The 22,940-nt window shown below is 36.6% G+C and overlaps 1 protein-coding gene across 3 annotated transcripts in view; it reads right to left on the reverse strand.

The window, feature by feature from the left end:
* Nucleotides 1-22,940, reverse strand: part of frmpd3 (FERM and PDZ domain containing 3) — a 200,600-nt gene that overhangs the window by 12,175 nt on the left and 165,485 nt on the right. For 2 of the 3 annotated variants that reach the window (XM_065268067.2, XM_065268064.2), the window contains exons 5-11: nt 21,415-21,517; nt 21,207-21,252; nt 20,892-20,996; nt 13,824-13,931; nt 6,542-6,673; nt 5,481-5,600; nt 4,595-4,731 (exon numbers count right to left, since the gene is read on the reverse strand). In XM_065268067.2, the coding sequence (XP_065124139.1) occupies nt 4,595-4,731; nt 5,481-5,600; nt 6,542-6,673; nt 13,824-13,931; nt 20,892-20,996; nt 21,207-21,252; nt 21,415-21,517 (751 nt within the window). Of the gene's footprint in view, nt 1-4,594; nt 4,732-5,480; nt 5,601-6,541; nt 6,674-13,823; nt 13,932-16,680; nt 16,828-20,891; nt 20,997-21,206; nt 21,253-21,414; nt 21,518-22,940 lie in introns of all 3 variants that reach the window. The other variant, XM_065268065.2, reaches the window with a different exon arrangement.

Below are 22,940 nucleotides of genomic sequence, written 5' to 3' on the forward strand. Positions count from 1 at the left end.
GAAGGATGGATGCACTTTTTTTGGACTTGAAGGTCGTGGACCCCGTGACTTCACATTTAATTAACTGAAAGATCTAAAACATTTTCTTAAATATCCAAAAATCTGTTTGTCTGAAAAACGATGGACATATGCAACTCGGACAGCTTGGGGGTGAGTAAATCATGGGTTTAATATCATTTTTGGCCGAACTATCCGTTTAACATGAACATAAAATATATGATTACATTATGGCCAATGGCAATAAAACCCATTTGCAAACTTTTCTTTTTTTAAATAATGGGTACAGTCAATTAGCTAAGGAAAGAAAATGCTACAGACCGGGTTTGTTCTCCACTAAAAGGGCTTTTATGGTGCAATGACATCATTGTTAATGAAATATTGACTTTTCATATGTCTTTTCCATTGACTGTTTTTTTACAGCTGATTGTTTTCTTTTTCCGTCTTAAGCTGTCTACATGTTTTTAATGGTCTGCTTCCAGTTGCCAACTCTCAAAAAATGATCTAACAAAACCAGAAGCAACTGTTCAGTCTTACTTGTGAAAGATACTTCCAAGAGACTCATTTTGAGATGTGTGACGATTTGTACACCCCCAAAGTGCTTACAACAAAGGCATTTTGAGTTTATGTTGTTATGAGAATAAGTTGCCATCACTTTTCAACACAATTTCTTTAATGTCCTTGCTCTTTGCCTTCACAGTGTGATTGTGCCGTTGTGATTTATTGTGCTCTGTTATGACATCAGCGTGACAAACTTTGCAAAGATGGGAATTGTCGATGCTGTTTTGCGATAAGAAATTTTATTCCTCCGTCCAGCTGTTGTTAAATCTGCAGCTTTTTAATGCCATGTTTTAATAGTGATGCTTGATTCAACTCCATATTTCATCCCCCGTCTACCTGCGCAGATATCAACAGTCAACTGAGTTCAAAATTATATGATGTGTCTATTGTGTGAGTAGAATGCGTTTCATACAAGATCTGGCAACTGGACAACCTTGAAATTATATATTAATGTAACTATTCATATAACGAGGTAGGGCCGTACAAATTTTGGGAGTTTCCAGGGAGAAATAACAAAGCGGGAGATAAAAACGAAGTGTTGACAGGCATGTATTTATACCCGCGTTTTTGTTTTATGTAAGGGATAATCCACGGCTAGCCATGCATTAAAGGGTTTTAATGCACGACGTAGAGGCGAAGAACCACCCGACGCGTAGCGGAGGGTGGTTGTCTCTGCGAAGTGCATTAAAACCCTTTAATGCATGGCTAGCCGTGGATTATCCCGCTTATACCTTGGTTATTTGCCAAGCTGTAATTAATGTTTACAGTGTAATTTTTTTAACAGATGGGTAAAAATGACAGTCATTTTTAAGTTAAGGCTCACACTCCATCCGCTTTAAATAAAGTAGTGCTGAAATAAAACCTGCGCACTTTAAAGAGAGATGCACTTATGTCTCGCTTGCTCGCTCTCTCTGCAAGTGTAACTGTGTTACTATGGTTACCAATGTTTATAGTAGCAGATTATTTCTAACTGTAATTAAACTGACTGGAACTACCTGTGCATTAAACAGTTTTAATGCACACCTTCCAGCCAATCAGAATCAAGTATTTAAACAGACCATGGTATAAAGTGACAATAAATGATTTCCTATATCTCCTAAAATATCCAAATTTCAAGATCAATTTTTCCATTATTATTTTTTTTCGGACACGTTGAAATTCTACGGCGCCCCTAAGGGGACATGGAGCAAAAGTTGTTTTAATAAACTTAAAAAAATTAAGCACATGAAAGTTTCATATAAGCTCATGAAACTAAACTTTTTTACTCCAATGTCACTTCAGGGGCTCTGTAAAAATCGAATAAGCCACATTAAAGAAAAACTGAATATTTAATTTTATATTCTTTCTAATCGGAAATAAGTCAAACAAAACTCGTACCTGACATGAATGTCCATCCATGCTTTCATGTAATGAGGAATTTAGTATGTAGCGTGTGCGCAGAGCTTGCTGGTATTTGTAGTGCAATGCTGCGTATAATTTAAAAACATATGACATTGCACAGGAGGATACAAATGTGAAGCGGACCTAAGTACTGTATTTGACTCTAATAGATAAGATTTGAGGTGCCTTTTCATAGTAGGCCGTGCTGCATGCACATTTTGTTGGAAAACAATAATGACAGCAGATACTTTTATACAAAATTTGATGAAAACAATGGAAAATATGTGTTTTCATGTGTATTGCATTTGTGGACTAAAACTGAAAATGCTAAACCCTTTGACTATTGTAAATGATATAGTATGACAGGGGTGATACTGTTCTTGGATAATATAATACATAGTAAATTTAGGATTAGTCAATTTTCTTAAAAAAAATCCAGATAATTTACTCACCACCATGTCATCCAAAATGTTGATGTCTTTCTTTGTTCAGTCGAGAAGAAATTCTGTTTTTTGAGCAAAACATTCCAGGATTTTTATCATTTTAATGGACTTTAAAGGTCACGTTCTTCCTGATACCATTTTTTAAACCCTAGTTAGTGTGTAATGTTGATATAATAGCATAAATAATACCTGTAAAATGATAAAGCTCAAAGTTCACTGGCAAGCAATCTATTTTCTTCAGTAGAATTCCTCTTTAAAAGCCTACAACGAACGTCCGGTTTGGACTACAGCCCTCTATTTCCTGCTTTAATGACGTCAGTAAAACAGTTCGTTGACTAAACTCCGCCCACATGAATACGTCAGTCACCAGCTTTGGCTCAAACGGCTCTGCTAAGCTAAGCTGCTATCGAATCACAGCACACTAAACAAACTACACAATCAGAACTTGTTACGTATTTCTGAAGGAGGGACTTCACATAACAAGGAAGACATCAGCCTGTTTTGAGGACAGTGAAAACAGCGCTATACAGATAAGTAAATTGTGTGAAAAATACCGCGTTTTTTTACATGTGAAACATGAACACATGTTATATTGCCCACTATAAACACAATCAAAGCTTCAAAAACACAGACAGAACGGGAGCTTTAATGGACCCCAACACTTAACACTTAACTCAACACTTAACAGTTTTTTTCAACAGAGTTTCAAAGGACTCTAAACGATTTCAAATCAGGCATAAGGGTCTTATGTAGCGAAACAATTGTCATTTTTGACAAGAAAAATAAAAAATATGCACTTTTAAAACACAACTTCTCGTCTATCTCCGGTCCTGAAAGCGCCAGCGCGACCTCATGTTAATGCGTAGTGAGGTCGCTCGTTACATATATGAAACGCACATTTGTGGACCATTTTAAACAATAAACTGACACAAAGAAATTAATTAGGATCATTTCACATACAACAATGTCGGAACGGTCCTCTTTCTCCACACTTACAAACACTGGGGCGTAGTTTCGAATTCGTCCTCTTTGACCTCTTGACGTGATGACGTATTACGTGAGGTCGCGCTGGCGCTTTCAGGACCGGAGATAGACAAAAAGTTGTGTTTAGAAGTGCACATTTTTTATTTTTCTTGTCAAAAATGACAATCATTTTGCTATATAAGACCCTTATGCCTCGTTTGAGTCCGTTGAAACTCTGTTGAAAAAAACTGTTAAGTGTTAAGTATTGGAGTCCATTAAAGTCCATTAAAATAATAAAAATCCTGGAATGTTTTCCTCAAAAAACATAATTTCTTCTTGACTGAACAAAGAAAGACATCAACATTTTGGATGACATGGTGGTGAGTAAATGATCTGGATTTTTTTTTTTTTTCAGAAAATGGACTACTCCTTTAAATTTTTTGCTGCGTCTAGTGGTGAGATTGTGAATTGCAACCAACAGCTAACCCCTCAATTTTAAAACACATACATGGACAAACATGTCGCATCTGAGACAATGTAGGAACGAAACGCTCTCTGTAGAACAGTTAGGGTTAATGTAGAAAATATGGCAGCGACTTCCATGTAAGGGGACCCGCGGTGTATGTAGATAAAAATGTCTTATTCTAAGGTAATAAAAACAATACAAATCATTATGTAAGGTCTTTATACAACACTGATAATATAGATCCTTCTAAAGGTATACACCTTTAATAGTTTGTAAACCCCAACACGATGAGCCCACCCCTGTGGAACGTTCTGCTTAACAGGTTAATTAAAGTGCATTTGACATTACATGTCATGTAAAAAATGAATAAACATATCAGCAATGACACTCTTCATATTTTAAAACACAACTGAAATAATCCTTGTTAGTGTTCGCTTCCAAATGTTCATCTGCTTGTGAAATATGAATCGTGTGTGTATGTGTGTGTGTGTGTGTGTGTGTGTGTGTGTGTGTATGTGTGTGTGTGTGTGAACTTATCATAAGTCTCGTCTAAGCGATCACATTTCTACAATTAAATAGTAATTGTATAGTCTGAATAGGATTATTTCAAAAGTTATGTAATTTAATTGAATTAGAAGTACTTCATTTTTGGAACCTGATTACATAATCCAGTTACTACCCAGCACTGTGCCAATGTAGCCGTGGGAAAGTGTAAGATAAAGTTGAGATAAAATTTTCCCCTTTCAGGCCTTGTGCATTTCTTCAAGTGTCTTCAAGCACTTACTCAACATGCTTGAGAGAAATCTTCTGATTGGGTCTCGCTATTGACACAGTGATGAAGATGTGCAGGGCTGCCAACTTAAGTGTCACATCAGACTTCCAGTCCATTCCAAACCGCTCTTTAATGACGTCATTGCGACTCTGTGTGAATTTAGATAAAACAGGAGGATTTACACTAAGGGTGTATCAGACCTGTAGATCGATTGCTTTGTTCTGAAACCGGGGGTTAAATGGCTACAATGTGGCAATTTCATGTTGGTTCGGTTGGCATTCACAGGGCAATATTTCCAAACGAACCAGACTTTATTAATACAGTCACGTGCGAGTAAACTCTCCTTTAATTGGTCAGAGCGCATCTGTTTATTTTCTGTGATTCTGCTCAAAGTTGTCCGTCAGGATTGACAGCCAGCTGCTTTATGGCATTATTATGTGGCCTTTTTGGTAACTGTGGTTAAATTACTACATTATTGTGAGCAGGAATTAAACATTCTTATCATGTACCTATTGCGGAGAAGAGCAATTAGAAGACATTTTATAAGGAACAGGTGCGCTTTGGTTTTGAATGGCGTTGATGTGCTCACCAAAACTGGTCACCAAAGAGCCATCAGGTATGTTCATGGTTAATAAAGCAATAAGATAACCTGTTCATTGGTCCGTTGGGTCTGATTGCTTTCACACTTAAACTGAACCGCTTCAGAGTTCATTTGCAATTGAGCGGTTATTTTAGTGCAGATCCGAGCGTGATTGCTGTGTTCACTTATGCCTAAACGAACCAAACCAAGGGAGAAAACGCACCAGGTTCTAAAACAAAGGCTCAGGTCTGAAAACACCCTAAGATAATGTTAACGTACGTTACTTATAAAGTGAATATTTATGACAAAAAAATCCACCTGTATGTAGAGGTACTCAAATGCAGCAGGGTCTCTCCTCAACAGATCAGCAGGGTCTTTCGGGAAGAAGCAGATTCTAAAAAGACATTTCATTCCCTGGAAGTAGGTCCTGTGAACTACCTGAAGGTTCAAGCATAAGAACATTTTTTTTTTGTTCAATGTTTGGCAAAAACATTAACAACATTCCAGTAGCAATATTGACAATTCAGTTCTTTGTACTGTTACACAAATTTTTTTTTTAATCTTTTCACAGCTGTTTATTAAAAGTTATTTATTATTAAGTACTTTACTTTGTATTTGATCTTACCTTCTTAATGCTGGTTACACACCAAATTTTTTTTTTTACATCTTATAAGATTTTCAAAATGTGATAGACCACCAACATGAGGATAAAAAATTTGATTTATCCGTTTGCTCCTATAGTGTGTGGTGTCCCATGATGTGTCTCATGCAGCACACCACACATGAACAGATTTTCAACCAGAGTCTCGACAGTGAACACTTTGCATCGACTTCACTTTGTGCTGCACCATGATTGCTTCCATCTTCCATCATCTCGCTTTCTGATTGGATATGGTTTCGTTTCACGTGATAATCTCAAGAGTGTGCACGTGTTTGTCCTCGGGATTCCCCAACACATCAGGATTTCTGATTTTAGATATTAAACATGTTTCACAATCGGGGCGGCTCTGACGTTTTTCCAATCAGGTTCGGACACTCTTAACACACCTCACACCAAGGGAAAATCTGCTAAGATAATCTGTAGAACCATCAAGATAATCGGGACATAGCTAGGATTGTCGGAAGGGTGGAAATCGTCCCAAAAATCAGCCCAATTATCTTTTGGTGTGTACCCAGCATAAGCCTTTATTTGACATTTAAAACGCATTTAGGATCGATGTAGATAAAGTTTTTCTCAGCCTGTCTACTTGCGTTACTAATCAGTTGCTAAAGCGTTCTGGATGGTTGCCGGGACAATGTAATGCAGTTTCTAGGGTGTTCAGAGTGGTTGCGTAGGAACAGACAGATGGGTAACTCATCAGTGATTGGTTTTTACACACATGAGAGAGTGGCTGGTTTTCCTGGAGCAGATGCAGTCCCTGGTTCTGGGCCAGTCCACCGGACTCCAGCACCAAAGCGAAGTGCTCAATGTAGCGCAGAGAGAGGCGGTCCTGCAACGACGATATCACATCCTGTGGCCGCAATGGGAACAACAACAATCATCAATATTCTGTAAAAAAGGACTATATTTGCTTGAGATGGTAACATTTACACCAACACATTTGGCAGAAGTCAATTTATTTACAGAAAGTGCGGTCAATAATATTTTTTATAAGTATTTATGTTTACCAGGAATGAACCTTTGTGCTGCTAAAGCTACCAATTAGGCTCCAGGAACACACTTGAGGTGCTTCAGAGTTCCTACAGCATGATGAATTCAGTTGTCTCTATAATTCATCAGATGTGATCCAGATTAAATCTTTTTTTAAGCAGTGCCAGAAGCAGTGTATGTACTTCAGGCTTGACATTAGCATCAGTGATCAAGCATCAAAATAAACCTTATTAATCACTGGTTCTTGCCATGAGTATCCGTCACTGAAGATAAATAATTGACGCTTTAAAACTGATGAGTGCCTCGGCCTCTGGAAAGGACCGAAAAAATTAATGATGCTTCTATGTCACTAATGCAAAGGATCATGTGACCATACTGTCTACTGTAAAGTGATTTATGTAATGATTACACAAACTGTGTTTGATGAGAGTAATCCTGTCAGTGGAAGGCAGGTCGATTTCTCGTTTTATTTAGACGCTGCTATGTTCAGCCACCAGTGGCATAAACTGTACTGGGGGGGGGGGTGTTAAGTAAGGCCCATATACTTTTGGGGCTCCCAAAGATCATTTCTATTTGTAACTGTATTTGTAGTACTGTAATAGAAATTATGGTAACACCTTACAATAAGTAAATGCATTAACAATCAATGAACAATATAGTTTTCAGCATGTATTAGTTCTAGTTAATGTAAATAAAGTTATTCATGTTAGTTCATGGTGCATTAATTAATGTTAACAGTTGCAATGCTTGATTTTATAAATGTATTAGTAAAAGTCAAAATTAACATGAACAAAGATTAATAAATCCTGCAGAAGTGTTTATCATTTACTGTAAAAACACAAATTAATGAAATGTTTGATGGACAAAAATATATAAGTTAACCAATATTCTTGTTTGAGCTTAGTTGAGAAGACATTATTTTAATCTGCATAAATCTATTTTTAAAACATTAAATGAATGGTTATTTTCAAATCCAGTCAGCATTCAGAATGGCTAGTGTTGACTGAACTAATTAAAATAAATCTGGTCGATATGTGGACTTTAGAAAGCTATGTTTCCTGCCAGCAATATGCTCATAATACTGTATTACTGTTATTTGGTCATAAAATGTAATTGTAAAAGTTGTTCAGGCGTGAATGTATGTGCTTAAAGTTCAAATATGCGGTCGGTTAATAAAGATTGTGTTTTTTTTAACTGTGCTTGGACCCTTTCGGAGATAAGCTCCAGAGGATCACTTGGCGCTTAACTCAGCCTCGCCTCTGCAAGTCCTTCAAAAATTGACCGGGGGCTCTGATATCTCTGTGGCGTTTAAACATGGGATCATTTATATTCACTTTCACTTCTTATACTTCATAATGAAAGGATTATGTTTAAAATCTTATTTTAGAAATTAATGTAAGGAGTAATGTATCTTGTAAGTTACTCTGCTGTCCCATTTGTTATAGCCAGACTGCGTCCTGCCTGCAAGTTTGAACTCCAGAGCTTAAGGAGCGGGTGGACAAATAGTCCCAATATCATAACAAGCGTAAACAAAACTTCTTAATATACCCGTGTGTGTGTGTGTTTTGAATTTAAAATGTCTTTAGTCAGAAGGATCTGGATCACAGGTCATTTCATCTGAGATCAATCCGCACGTAACTGCCAGAATCACACACTTGCATCAGTTTCACACAAGTCACGTCAGGTAAGTGGTAGTAAATAAATGTTAATTTTAGCCTATATTAATTGGCAAAGATGCAAATACTCGACATCTTTTTAAAGATATACAGTACTGTGCAAAAGTCTTAGGCCACCATGCCACAATTATATTTGTTGTTTTTGCAATGTTTTAGTGATCATATATAATTGTTTCTCAGTTTCTTTATAAGAATACATCCAGAAAATACAGAAAATGTGCAAATAGTATTAAAAACTGTATAAAAATGTAAACTGATGTGTGAAGTTTTTAGGGTAAACTTCCCTTCCACTTGAGCAATAGCAGGAAACTGCAGGATCTCTTAAACCTAAATTAAATGAAATCCTAATTTCTAATTTTAAAATTAGTCTTTTTACTTCATTCTGCTTAAAACCCCTCAAGATGTGTTTAGTGCCAAGATAGGTCACACTAAACAACAACGATGCCTAAAGAAGGCATTTAGTCTTGAAAATTAATTTTTTTTTGTACATATTTCCTGTAATTTCTGTTTGTATCTTTATAAAATAGATTGAAAAATAAATATGGATGGACATTAAAACTTCTAAAACAACAGGTCTGGTAGTGGTGTCCTAAGACTTTTGAACAGTACTGTATATAAAGGTGTGTTATATGTTATGTGCCCAAGGTAAAGTAGAGCTATTTTAGTTAAGATAACCTAGGCATATAGGCTTTCTAATGTGTTGTCCTTAACACATCTCTGTGTTATTTTTGGAACAACGAACTTTGTGTTGTTTTAACACATCTTGTGTTGTCACTTTTATTTATTTGACTCAAAATCAACACAAAATGACACATAATGTGTTAAATAGGATAACACAAAACAGCGTGTTCAAATGAGCACATCCTTTCTTAGAGTGTACATGTGATGTCTGAGGGAAATTTGGTCTAACGTTAACGTTATTTTAGGGAATAAAGTCTTTCACCGTCAAGCTTTACTATATTGAACATCTATTTAATTTATGTGTGTGTGTGTGTGTTTCTTTTTTAAATACTACTCTGTTTATCAAACCAGAGCGGTGATGACGTGGATAGGCAGACAGGGAGGGATGCATATGGCGAGACTGTCTCCTTAAGTTATCCTAAATGGCCTTGCTGATGTTCTGACTTTGGAGTGCTTTCTGGGCGGTTTTATGCTCTCTATTTAGAGAAGACTTAATTCTGTATAAGTGATTGTAATGAATTAAAAGCTTTTGTTTATAAGTGACTGAAGTTAATAATTTTGGCATAAATTATTTGATATATAATTTTTTTATTAACACTTCCTAAATTAAAAAGAATTATTGAAGTAATACATAAAATGTGAAGTAAATACTTTAATTTTAAATTAAATTACATTTTGCATTAACTAACTGTTAACTAATACAACCCTAGTGTAAAGTTTGACAGAAATTATAAATGTATCTACCAAAGAGTTACCAAATAAAACAAAGTTATGGCTTGTTTTTGCTTTTCCGTCAAACCCCCCCCCCCTTCACAGCATGATTTCATCCAGTCTTAGGGGCCAGTCACACCAATAGCGTTTATGGCAGTTGCAGGCGCCTTTTTTGAATGATATTCTATGGGCAGGGCGCGTTTGCGCGCTGTTTATGCGCGACGAGCGCCTTGCGGTTTTTTGCCGCCTGCCGCGGACGCGTTTTTGAAGGAGCGCTGAGAGCGGAGAAGCGCCCGACGTCATTCGTGTCTTTCCATTGTCCAATCGAATGAGGGGAGAGGCGGGCCTTACGTTGTGGTGAGGGAAGTTTACAGTTGCTTTGAAGAACCGGACTCCACTCGCTCACTCTCTCCTGCGTGTTTGTGCACCTCTCATCCTCAAACAAGGTCAGAGCAAGCGTCCTCTTTTTAAAGTTTCTGCTGATATGACAGTTAACAGCAAAAGAGCGCTCACGCTTCAATATTTGATTGACAAGACAGCTGACTCGGTGGTTGCTTAGCAATATGAAAAGCCGCGTCGCACTGCTCTTTTTTTTAAAAAGGCAGTGCGTTGCGCCTTGCGTTTGCAAGCGTTTAAAGCGCTTTTGGTGTGACTGAAGCCTTATGTAGCCTCAAGACTACAGACAGTCAGTCAACGAGTGAGATCAGATGGTTAGAGATGTCTTTGATGAGGAGGTATAAGTCTGGACATCAGAAACTAAAAGAGAGGTTACAGAGATAACAGAGAGAAAATGGGCTGACAATTATTTAGTGCTAGTGGACACTTTGCTAACTATCACCGTGTATGCTAGAGGACTCACACACATACAAGCCTCACTCTCACCCCTTCTACTCTTCTCCCAGATGAAGAAGATGGTAATAAGTATGTCTGCCTGTGAAAATCAGACTAAAGTCTCAAATCTTATTGTGAGATAAAAAGCATCACAGATTGATTTCAAACATTAAAGGCGTTCTAAGCGAATCTGCGAGACGTTAGTTTTTGTTGACGTTTGAACTGTTTTCAAACAGACGGAGCGTAGCTAACTCCTCCCCCTCCCTTCCGTGCTTTCATGAACGTGCCCAACCCCCACCCCCAAATCCTTTTTGTCGTTTATTGGTTGGAATACTTTGTTTTGTTTTGTGGTGCTAGGTTTGGCCACTATGTTGATATTGCCGTTTGTGAAGCCTGGGCTGTCTACAGAGATCGCGTTTTTTTACAGTTTGATCAGCGGACAGGCAGCAAGCAGATAGTGAGGAAATGTTGCCGGTATGTAACAAAAAATGTTTTATGGTCTAAAACGCGTCAATTTGCTTAGAGCGCCTTTAATTTCACTTTGATTTGAATCACTGCCATGACCTTACTCAGTAAATATTAAAGATATTAAGTTTATATTTTCACAGAATATTTATTACCAGGGCATGAAATTAACACCTGACCACGCGTCAAATGCGGGTGGATTTTGCAATTGGCGGGTAACACTGTCAATCTACCAGCCACATTGGTGGGTAGCCAATGCGAATCAGTGATGCGCGGGTCATTGTAGAACCAACCCACTCCCGACCGCAATTGTTCAAAGTAGTTTTTAAACTCAACCGACTGACCGCGGCCTGAATATCATTAAAATATTTTTGGATGACTCGTAACCGGCAACCGCTCATTTCTTATCAACCTGTGCACATCACTGATGCAAACTGAGTGATTCATTGAGAGGATGCAACTGCTGTTTCGCAACGTTCATGCGATTGGAAAGAAGATGAGGCACTTCTCTGACTACGTTTGGATGTGCGAGTAAGTATTAAACTGTTGGTGAGATGGGATGAGAATGCAATGCTGACATAGACTACAGTATAATCAAAGTTGCACAGATGTGTAGTGCTGCTGTGACGGATCAGAACTCTTGATGTGTAAACTTTAGAGAGAGTTGTGCTATTATGCTTTATACTGTAGTACATTAACATACATTTTGCGAATATAGTAATGAAAAACAACGTATGTGAGGCGGTTATGTGCGCAGTTTGTGCCCCCTCTGTCTCTGTGGGTTTAAGGGGACTCAATAGGGCACATCGGAGAGACGCGTTCCTAAAAGCAAGCGTACATAAAATCTTTCTGCTCTTGAGAGGGCACATATAAACAAAATGATCTCAACAGTATTCATTTTCTAATAAAACATTTCTTTATGTCTTAAGTGTATGTATAGAGAGTCAAAAACCAGTCTGTGCTGGTCTTAAAGAGACAGTAACCTCAATTAACCTACTTAAGTCTGTGTCATTAATGTTAATCAAACAACGTAAGACAAAGAGAAATTCACGTTTGTAGCTCTGAATTTTTTTTATATTTAATTCATACAATAAAGACAGTGTTATCATTCACTATTGAGTCAAAAAAAAAAAAAAAACTGGCTGGTGAAAAGTCTCTGTGGCAGGTGGATTTCTAAATCCACCTGCCACAGTGGCTGGTGGTCAAAAAAGTTAACTTCAGGCCCTGTTTATTACATTATGTAGGATGATTTTATGAGGAAAACAGTAAATCAAAAATAAATACTTCAGCTGTGTGTTCACAGGCAGGCTCACAATTATCTAGTTTATGAAGATAAATGTTTCTCGGTTAAGGTTCATGCACACCATAGCATGTGTGTTTAATCTTTGTTTCAGAATGATGCATTCTCTGAATATTTGATTACTGTATTTTTTCTATTGAATTTACATTTGCACAATAAATCATCTTACAGTTACAGACATGGTAGATTTCTGACTAAAGACCGATAATAGTGGTCAGCAAAAATAATAGGTCTGTATTATTATTTAGCAGACAATGATATTGGATAACTAGGTTGGCTTGTATGTTTGGTGCGAAATGGGAGTGGTACGGGGCCCAACTTCATATTCTTTCATAGGGCCCAAGATTGCTAGTGGCGCCTATGCTATAGTCTTAAAAATCATAACTGTTTTAGGCCAGCAGTTACAGAAAAAAATCTGAAAAGTAAGACTGATTAGCCCTAACAAACTGCTAGTTGTTCACACTAGTACTTAAGACACAGTCAACCGGCCCCTGGACAAAAATAATCTGTTAACTACATGTTGTCATACATCTCATGTATTGTCAGATAATACTGAGACATTGAATAACAACTGCACATTAAAAAAGTAAAGAGCATTTAGAGCAGGCCTAATTGAATTAAAATGCTGTAACATTTATTACACATTTAAATTGATTTTAACCCCTGGAATTAAATCATCTAGATTCACATTGTAATTTGACAAAACTTATTATCAGCCCTTACACTCATTTTCTGTTTCAGAAAGATATTCGTAGTAGATACTAATGAATTTTTCTCCTTTACTGTTGGTTAGTCAAGATTGGGTTTACTTGAAACACTAATGCAATGAATTCCCTGTATTTAAAGGAATTTACTGTACTGAAAGTAAAAGTCTTTAATAAAAAACTGCTTAAATTACAGACAAAAGGAGCCATTTAAAATCACTGTAGCAAAATGACACTCATGGGAGCAAATATATTGAACTGTTATTGCACCACTTTATTGTCCAGTTTGTCATATAATCCTTTGCCTTATTTACTAACTAGCCAAATGGTTTATACACACAAACCCTATTACAGAATCTGCTTTATTTACCAGCACTACTGGCCTGGTGTAAATAAAGTTATTTGGTAATTTATCAAAGAGTGATCAAATGATATAACAGTAAAATATTTTTTAAGAGATGATTGCAGTGGTATTTATGCCATCCAGCTCTCCTGCAAGATCAGGAATTAATCCAAGCAAATTGGATCAATCACAGATTATTTGACTGTATGCTGGTAAATGATTTGGGGGATCATAGGGAGTTCACAAATAATCAATGTTACCAGTGTTGGCAATTCCTTCCTTGAGAGTTTTTCACTCACCCTAACAGTGGTGCGGCTGTCAAATGTAAAGGATTTGATCTGTCCATTTTCCAAAAACACCTTCAACACATTTGGTATCAGAAGCAGAGTGTCGTCTTTAAGCATGGTCTGAGAGAGAGAGAGAGAGAAAGAGAGAGAGAGAGAGAGAGAGAGACAGAGTGAGAGAGAGAAGAAGAAAAAAGCATTCAGTAAAGCCAGGATGGAATATTCAGGAAAGAAAACACTCTGAAGGTCAATACAGAAAATCGAATAGATTCTAAGGGAGAGAAAGAGAATGTAGAAACACATGAAAGGACTTTACTGAATGGAAAACTGCATTAGCAAGGCAATTAGCAAGTCAGAGCATATCAGGTCTGAAACAAAGGGCTAATATTTGTCTAACGAAGGATGGTTTAATTGGACTGAAACCAAGGAGCCAGATTATTAGAATTAAATATTGATCATATAGCTGTTCTATGTGCATTCATTTTAAAGCCATTTATGTTTAATATCAGAAGTTTAATTAGATAAAAGCATTCAAGTAGCTCCTTCAAGTAGAAATCTTATTCAATTCATCCTCTCTATGTCTAATCAGCGAAGTTGAAGGTGCACTAAGTAATCTTTTGTTTATTTTATGCTCGGTCTGATTAATCTTCCTTCAAACATGGACATTTCACTGAGACTGCCAAAACCCTGAGGCTGACCACAAATCCAACTTGTTCACAAATCCAACTTGTTCATCTTACAAGACCTTCTTCTGCCTTTCAGATCTTGTCCATCCTCTCTCATCTGTGCCTCACAGCGACAACTCTTTTCTTGCATGAGACCTGTATGACACGGCAGATCTTTTAAGGTGTCCTGGAGGGGTTGATTAATGCCGAGTTCAGACTGCATGATTTTCAAACTAGTCGGGTCACCTGTGTTTTCATACTGCGTGACTATCTGGAGTAGCATTCAGTCGCTGCTGTTTCAGACTGCATGATGGATTGGCGACAGGGGTTTTCATACTGCATGACTTTACCGTAAGAAGAATTGTCGATAACTTTGTACCGGTCCGCAAACTACATCTCACAACCAAATGCAAGCGAGAAGGTGACGCGAAAGAAGCAACGCGAGGTCACGCATGCAAAAGCCGGAGTTCTTACAGAGTTCTTACGTGAGACTGGAATTATTATTGAAAAATAATAACCATACAAATTGCATGTGCGCTCATTTGCAGCAGAAAGAAGAAGAAATAAAGATTATTAAGGGGAAATGTTTGGAGAGACTCCTCCCCGAAATTCCAGCTGCCCTGTATTGTCACTCGTGTGCACGAGCATCGATTTGCCTGTGATTTCGGGGATTTGTCTGCGATTTCTCAAAACCTGTCGGCGTGTAAAAATCAGGGCTAAAATCGTGCAGTCTTAACTCGGCATAAGCCACATCTCTTAACTTCTGGGGTGCCTCAGGGTTCAGTATCAGGCCCTTTCTTCTTCTTGATATTTAGTATCTTACAGGGCACAATAATAAAGGCACAACCAGTTAAAGTTCACAGTCCACATCAACAAACTCTCACCCATGCAAATTCATGTTTTACTGTGTCTGATCTTCAACCAACTAAAAACACTCCACAAGAAATCTAATGCAAGGCTTTGATGCTCTCTTGCAATTTTCCACTTACTGTAACACATTCCTAAAGGTCAGTTTATTTCCCATTCTTTTCAGTCAGTGAGCGAGTGTGGCCTGGTCTGACAGCACCATCACAACAGGGGAAAATGTCCCTTACCGTACACTAATATTTGCCAAGACCATCACACCTTTAAAAAATGAAGACTGAAGACACCTCTTCTGAGAGAATCTAATCCGCAACTAATCCATAAGTGTCTGCAAAAGAGCTGGACCCTCAGAGTTAGTTACACAGTAAATCTTCCTAAACAACCTACAGAACAATTGAGGGTTTCTTAACTGACAATCTATTTGAGTTGATGTAGCTAAAAGTGCTTATTACAGGACGAGTTACCAAGAAAAAGTGAGTACTAACGGCTGAACATGTGATCTCTACATGCTAGCCAACTCTTGTTAATTTTGCCTAACAATTGCCAGTGTATATAATATTTTAAGGATGTCTGTCAAAAGCAGCATTATTTTAAAGAGGAAATATTACTTAGTGCACCCTTAAGTGGATGGTTCGAGTCATCTGTATCATTATAAGGTGGATATAATTTCTCCCAAACATCTTGCCTTCGTGTCATCGAACGGGGAATTCGAGGAGCTTACTTTCCGTAGAATCCTGACTTCAACATCATATTGATTTGTACCAGGTGTCTCTCCCTGTTACTTTAGATGACATAAGGTGTACTTTCTCTGAGCTCTCCAATGATCTTGCACTGAGTGTCATCAATAAAATGATTTCATTTAATCAAGCAGTGACATTGATTGAGGTCCAGTAGACCCATGATTTTCGATTAAATATTTCAGCGTGATCTTGGCACAGCGTTTTACCTTTTTATATGGCTTACTGCTGGAAATCTGCACCAAGTGCTTTTAAAATTCAAACATAGAATGGAAATAGGTAGGCAAGCATCAATTTGGCGTGTCAGTGAAAATCATGTGATGACAGGCGGTGATGCGAGCAGGTCGACTAACTCTCACTTTCATACGTTTAGCACAATCCCAATCAGCTGGACGTTAACAAAGGAGCGTGATGATGTGATATGAATAATAAGTCCCTCGTTGGCATTTGTCTTTAAGCCTAAACCCTTTAATAAAAGCTAGCGGCTTATACACTCTGTGCTGACAGGCGAGTTTTAATGAAGAAAGCCGCGCTGGCCCCTGCTGATCACACAAGATGGATTGACATGATTAGAGGAGGCTCAGGTGAGGGTGGTTTGATCTTTACCGATTTTGGCCCTCTAGGCCTGATCAGCAAGTTTCTTCTTCCAGGAGAGCTGCACACCCCTCCCATCGGTCCGCTTTATTAAATTGGTGCGACCAGCACCCAAGGGTGTAGTGTCGACTCTTCCTTGCTCGCAAGGCAGATATCAGACTGTATGGGACATAATCCATGGACATTGACATTAACATGGGTGCTATCGACCCATGTTCACCAAGAGGAGATGGCAGTTGTAGTGCTAATGAAAGACTACGAATGAATGAATGTCTAGTAATAACATTAAGGGTTGTGGGCAGGCTACATTATTGAATTACTCCTAAGTAGACTGGCTGCTATAAAAAAGGAAACTGACACTTCGGTTCATCCGCGTAATTCTGGGAATTTTTGCAACACTCGCTTTCGTGATCTCCTTTATCAAACCTATAAACTGATCTGATTCAGAAACCTAGTCGTTGTTGCAATGCTTGTTTTCAAGTCAGCCTATTCTAAATTCTGAACCTTTTTTGCCACCAACCAAACAAGCTAGAGCTCACATGTTGATCATAAATAAAACATCTGTCAATATCTTTCGGACTGGCATATGTGCAATTTCAGACAGACAAACACTAGATGCCTTTAATTCCAGCAAAGCCAAACAAAGTCATTTCCGAGGCTTGTGTTTTTGTGTATGCGCATGTTCATAGATGATGGATGAAGATGAAATCATAACCGAAGCACAAACTTTTTAGCTCCTAAAATAATAGACCACACACTGTTTAGATTAAAGGAAAAGTTCACTAGAAATAAATCTCTTAAACTTTCCCGCATGCCATCCCAGGTGCAAATGACTTGAAATGAAATTGTAATGCAATTGAATGGTGATCAACCATTTGATGCTGAAAAAGTGCATCCATTCATCATTCAAGTAATCCAAATGACTTCAGTCTTCTGATGCAAAATGATAAGTTTGTGTTTTTTTCTTTTTAGCTCACTTATTATTTTTTCGCTTATTTAGTAATCAATATGTTATGGTTTACTGTAAAAGTCAGCACGATAAGTTCATATGTGGTATGACTAGTTGTCAATTTTTGTGTGTTCCATCACAAAACCTACAAGAATCAATGAGATTCGATGTTATCGATGTGCTGCCAACTTACTGCGTTTATTTGTATGTTCATGAAAACACACACACAATACAATAATGATACACAACATATCAATTGCTAAACAAGCTAAATATAATTACTTTGTACAGAGCACGTGTACAGATCTCTCTCATGTCTTAAAGCTACAGTTACCAAATTCATCTCTCTATTTAATTTAAATTTAATTCATACAGTAAAGACTGTGAAACTTTTAACATTACTTTTGTTTTCATTACTTTTAACAGACATAAGCTTTTTAAATGCATATTAAATTTCTCTTGGCAGAAGAAATATTTGTTGTTCTTATTTATTTGATTCTCTATTTTAACAACAATATACCTAATTACTGCAAGTACACTGAAAAAAGGATTCATTCAATTTACTTTTTTTTTTTTTAAGGTAAGTGGTTGCAATCAATTTATTTAAGCTACATTTAAACAAAAAAGATTATTAAAGTAAAAAAAAATTGTTTAAATGTAGCTTAAATAAATTGATTGCAACCACTTACCTTAAAAATTGAGTAAATTAAATGAATAATTTTTTTTTTCAGTGTAACATAACTAAGACAACATTTGTGGTATTACTTTATCTAGAAAAAATGTTAACAGTTACAGTCATCATAGAACTTGCATATCAGCTTGAAGAATCGGTATCAGCATCGGTGTCACGAAGACAACAAATCGGTAATCGTATCGGCTGCAAAAATCCTGATCGGAGCATCACTAGCTTTTACCCAAAGGTTTTAACCATATTGGTAATGTCAATATTTTAAATACCCAAGGTCTTGGTTAAAGTTTATAAAGCATTTTTTTATTTATTTTCCTTAAATTTCAGAACTGTCACATGCATAACATTGTGCATACAGAATTGAATTAAAATAAATATGTATTTTTTGTAGAGCATATCTTCTGCATTTGTTGGGTATTATTGCATCTGGTTTGTGCCTTTTAAAAAGTTTCCATTTGGATTTTTACACTGAAAAAAACAAACTTTTTGGTGTAGTAATATTTATTAGATTAACTCTCATAATTTCTACATAATAATATTAACATTTATTGAGAACTAGATTTTCCTAAGTAAAATGATGATAAATACACAATTAATTCATGTAAAAAAAATGAACTGTGTGGGAATAGTAAGTCTTATTAGATATTTTCTTGTATTATTTAACTGTTTTATAGTCACTGCACATAGTCCTAAAATAATTAAGTAAATTTTATTAAAAAACTTTAGATTCAAGTAAAAAAAATCTTAGTTCATTTTACTTAAAAATATTAAATCCATTAAACTAAAAAATCTAAGTAAAATTTACTTACATTTATTTGCACATGTTGTAAGGAATACCCACATTCTTTGCGCCTGAATATTTTTATTTTTTTAAGCTTTATCACAGAATAAGAACTGATAAGAACTTTAACTACTTAAATATTTGTTAGCAAAATGTCGTAAAGGTTTAAGCTCTTATATTATTGATGTTGCTTTGTTGTAAATAATAATTTTGTGAAGTCACCGTTCAGGTGATCAGTGTTTCTTTGCATGAACCCTGTTCAGAACATTGTATTGTGATTCTCTCCACAGTGCTGATAATGCATGTCAGAAACACAGTTTGTGTGCGTTTCTGTTCAGAATCAAGTTTATTCAATTACTGACTTGTTGTCAGTCATGAATTTTGTGTTATAATGCCATTTAAAACACTAAAAATAACTAGGTCCATAGAAATATGTAAAGAAAATAACAAACAGAAAATACGATTTATTTAATATTATTAGGACAGCAATGCTTCAATTTTCAAAAAAAAACCTAATAGACTTTACCTTAACGATTAAAATAAATCTAACTTCTAAATAAAATAATTAAGTAACATTTAATTAATTATTTAACATATGTTTTATCATGCAATTTTAAGTAAATTTTATTTGATTTTAGTAGGTAAGTTTTACCTATAAAAAAGCAGTAAATTTTACTTAAAAAAAGTTCGTGCAAATTGTTACGAGGTTTTTTTTAAGTAAATTTTACAAGTTGTTTTTTTCAGTGTACAAAAGTTTTATGCCTTCCAGAAAATGTTCTTCTATAAATAAACATACAATATATCAAATGAAACAACAGCCCATCTGCTTCAAACAAACAAACAAAAAAGTTTCATCCTATCGTCATTTATTATGTTTTTATCACCTCTTAAATGTGGGTAGGTTTCTTCAAAAATACCACATTTTGAGCAAAAAGCTGAAATAATAGCATTTTTGTAAAGTTCAGACTCAGAGGGATGATCAAAACATACACAGAGGTTTTACTGTTTTTAAATCAATGGCCTATCGGAAGTTAAGTTTGGTCCACAAAAGCCATTTATTCATGTTGTTACTGATGTCTATAAACTGATTTTTCTGATGTCTGGACTCTATCATTAGGAATTTAGGAAAATATAACCAGAAGGTTCAGTATATTGGTAATTAATGAATTTTCTGAGAAGTTATATGTCACATTTTGACTGCAATTGTCACATCCATAATTCTGGAATTGCTCATGTGCTTTTTTAGGGCTTCAAAAACTTGACCATCATTCAATGGCATTACAAAGCTATAGACAGAGCCAGAATATTATTTATTAAAACTCTGTCTGTGTTAAACTAAAGAAAGTCACCCCTGTGACAGCATGAGCGGGAGTAAATTATGAGAAAATTTTCACTTTCCTTTGAACTGTTCCTTTGAGGAGAAACCATCAAGAGAGACATTAATGCATCGCCTTCATGAGTAATAAACCTGCAGTCTGATGAAATGAGATTAGCAGGTGATGTGAAGTGAGTCGCACTTAAATATTGAAACTCTAAGATGACAGCTATGTTATACAGGAGACACTCCTTAATTCAAGCTTCCTTATAAAATAATAAATTAACAAATAATAACAAATATCAGATTATCACGAAAAGACAGTGAACAGTCTTGTCATAAATTACCTCACTATCAAAATCTAGAAATTACAAATCATTCGAAATTCGCTCACTTCGGCTGTGTTAAGCATATGGTGTCCAATGAATGATATGCAGCATGAAGCTGTGTTTGCACACGTGTGATGTGAGCGAAAAGCAGCAGCACATACTGAGTCTGGGTCGCTGATGGACACTTGCTCAGAAAAGCGCACTTTGGGGGGATTCGTTCGAAGACGAGCTTTCTTGGCTGCACTTATGAAGGCAGACTTAGGTGACTAAGGGAACAAAAAGGGTATAGGGAGGAAAGAGAAAGAGAAATAAAGGTTAAAACTATTTTCAAATGTTTTATACATACAAGAAAGCTTTCAAATGCATTTTCTGGTCTTGACGAACAACCACAATGTGTTTCTGGAAACAAAGTTGGGGCTATAAAAGAATTAATCTGATCAAATTTTGAACGCAAAAGACAAAATGTCCTTAACTACCTGTAGCGGTTGCAGCACAGTGAGAAGAATTGAGTCCTTGCACCGTCTGCAGAAAAAAAGACATTTTGGGAACTGAGTTGCAGCATATTAAAAGTGTGTCTTATCTGAAATGAATTCTCTTATCTGATAGAGACATAATATATAAAGCAAAGCAAGTCATGCGTCCTGACAAAGGCCCTTCCCCTCTGGTGACAGTAAAGGGTGTTACCTTACAAGGTCTATGACTTTCTCCCGGGGTGCGTCGCTCACGAGTTCCTGGTTGATGGCTAGGATGTGATCTCCGGGGAAAAGCTTGCCAATCGATGGTCCGTCTACAGAGGAGACATGTCAGAAACTTGTGTTGTTCTCAGGGGCTGACATTTGATTGGATTAAATACTCTTGACATTGTCTTTTGCTTCCTTAGCCTTTCCAAATGCTTTGAGGTTACAAAGATCTCGAAATCATATGATGCTTGTTTAAGGCTATCATAACCTGTTCTTTGCAGTGGTTTATTAGCAGTTTATCACATTTCATATAGCACTATGGATCTAACAGGCAATAACTTTTACAATTAGTGTTGCTAATGAATGTGTATTTTGCAATAACACCAGTATTGTGTATCTGGCTCAATGACATGACATCATAGGCATAGAATACACAGGGGATGTGTCTCACCCCACTTTAAAATAAAGATGATTCTGTCCCAGACAGTTTTTCAACTCACTGCCACCATTCCCACTCATGTTCTTTGGTTTGTTACTTAGATATAAGTTAACTAAGACATTCACAAGTGAACATTTTGAGGTGAATCATCATTCGTGAAGAAGAATGCTGTCAATCACTAGCAACTAATTTATATTTTGCCACATTAGTGGAGTAAACTTCATCGCAGTACTTACATCAAGAAACACATCATGTGCTTAAAGGATTACTCCACGCATACTCGTAATCACACATTAGACTTAATTCTGTCACTCGGACTCAATATTAATGACATCGAAATATCAACCCAGAGCGATGCCGTTTCAGACCATTGCCTTGTGTCATACACAATACTTCTAGATAGGACCGCTCAGTCTACAACATGCTACAGATTAGCCAGAACAATAATTTCCACCACTAAAGATAGCTTTATTAGCACTCTTCCAGACCTGTCTCAAATGAAACATGTAGCAGATTCTCGTGAAGATCTGGATATTATAATAGGAAAACTTAACAACGTCTGCTCTAGCACGTTGGATGCCGTTGCTCCCATTCGAAAAAAGAGAATCAAAGAAAAACCGCCCGCCCCATGGTATGACCATCATACTGCAGCCCTTAAAAAAGTAGCTAGAAAAATGGAAAGAAACTACCGAAGCACAAAGTAAGAGGTATGGCGTTCAGCATGGAAAGAGAGTGTTCAACACTACAGACAGGCTATTAAAACTGCCAGATCTACCTATCTCAGTACGCTTATTAAAGAAAATCATAATAACCCTCGTTTCCTCTTTAGCACAGTTGCGAACAGAAACCAATAGTAAACTCCAACACAATAGTGATGACTTCATGAACTTCTTTACTAACAAAATTATGTTTATTAGGGAAAACATAGAATCTACGCAAGCAGCCACCACTCTACCCAATAGTACATTTACCACTAGATTATCATACGAACATCTTGAGTCATTTAAACCTACTACAATAGAAGAGCTCTCCAAATTAGTAACGTCATCAAAATCATCGTCCTGATTACTAGACCCCGTTCCCACAAAATT

This window comes from Paramisgurnus dabryanus, chromosome 16 (genome assembly GCF_030506205.2).
Source record: "Paramisgurnus dabryanus chromosome 16, PD_genome_1.1, whole genome shotgun sequence".
NCBI classification, from domain to species: domain Eukaryota; kingdom Metazoa; phylum Chordata; class Actinopteri; order Cypriniformes; family Cobitidae; genus Paramisgurnus; species Paramisgurnus dabryanus.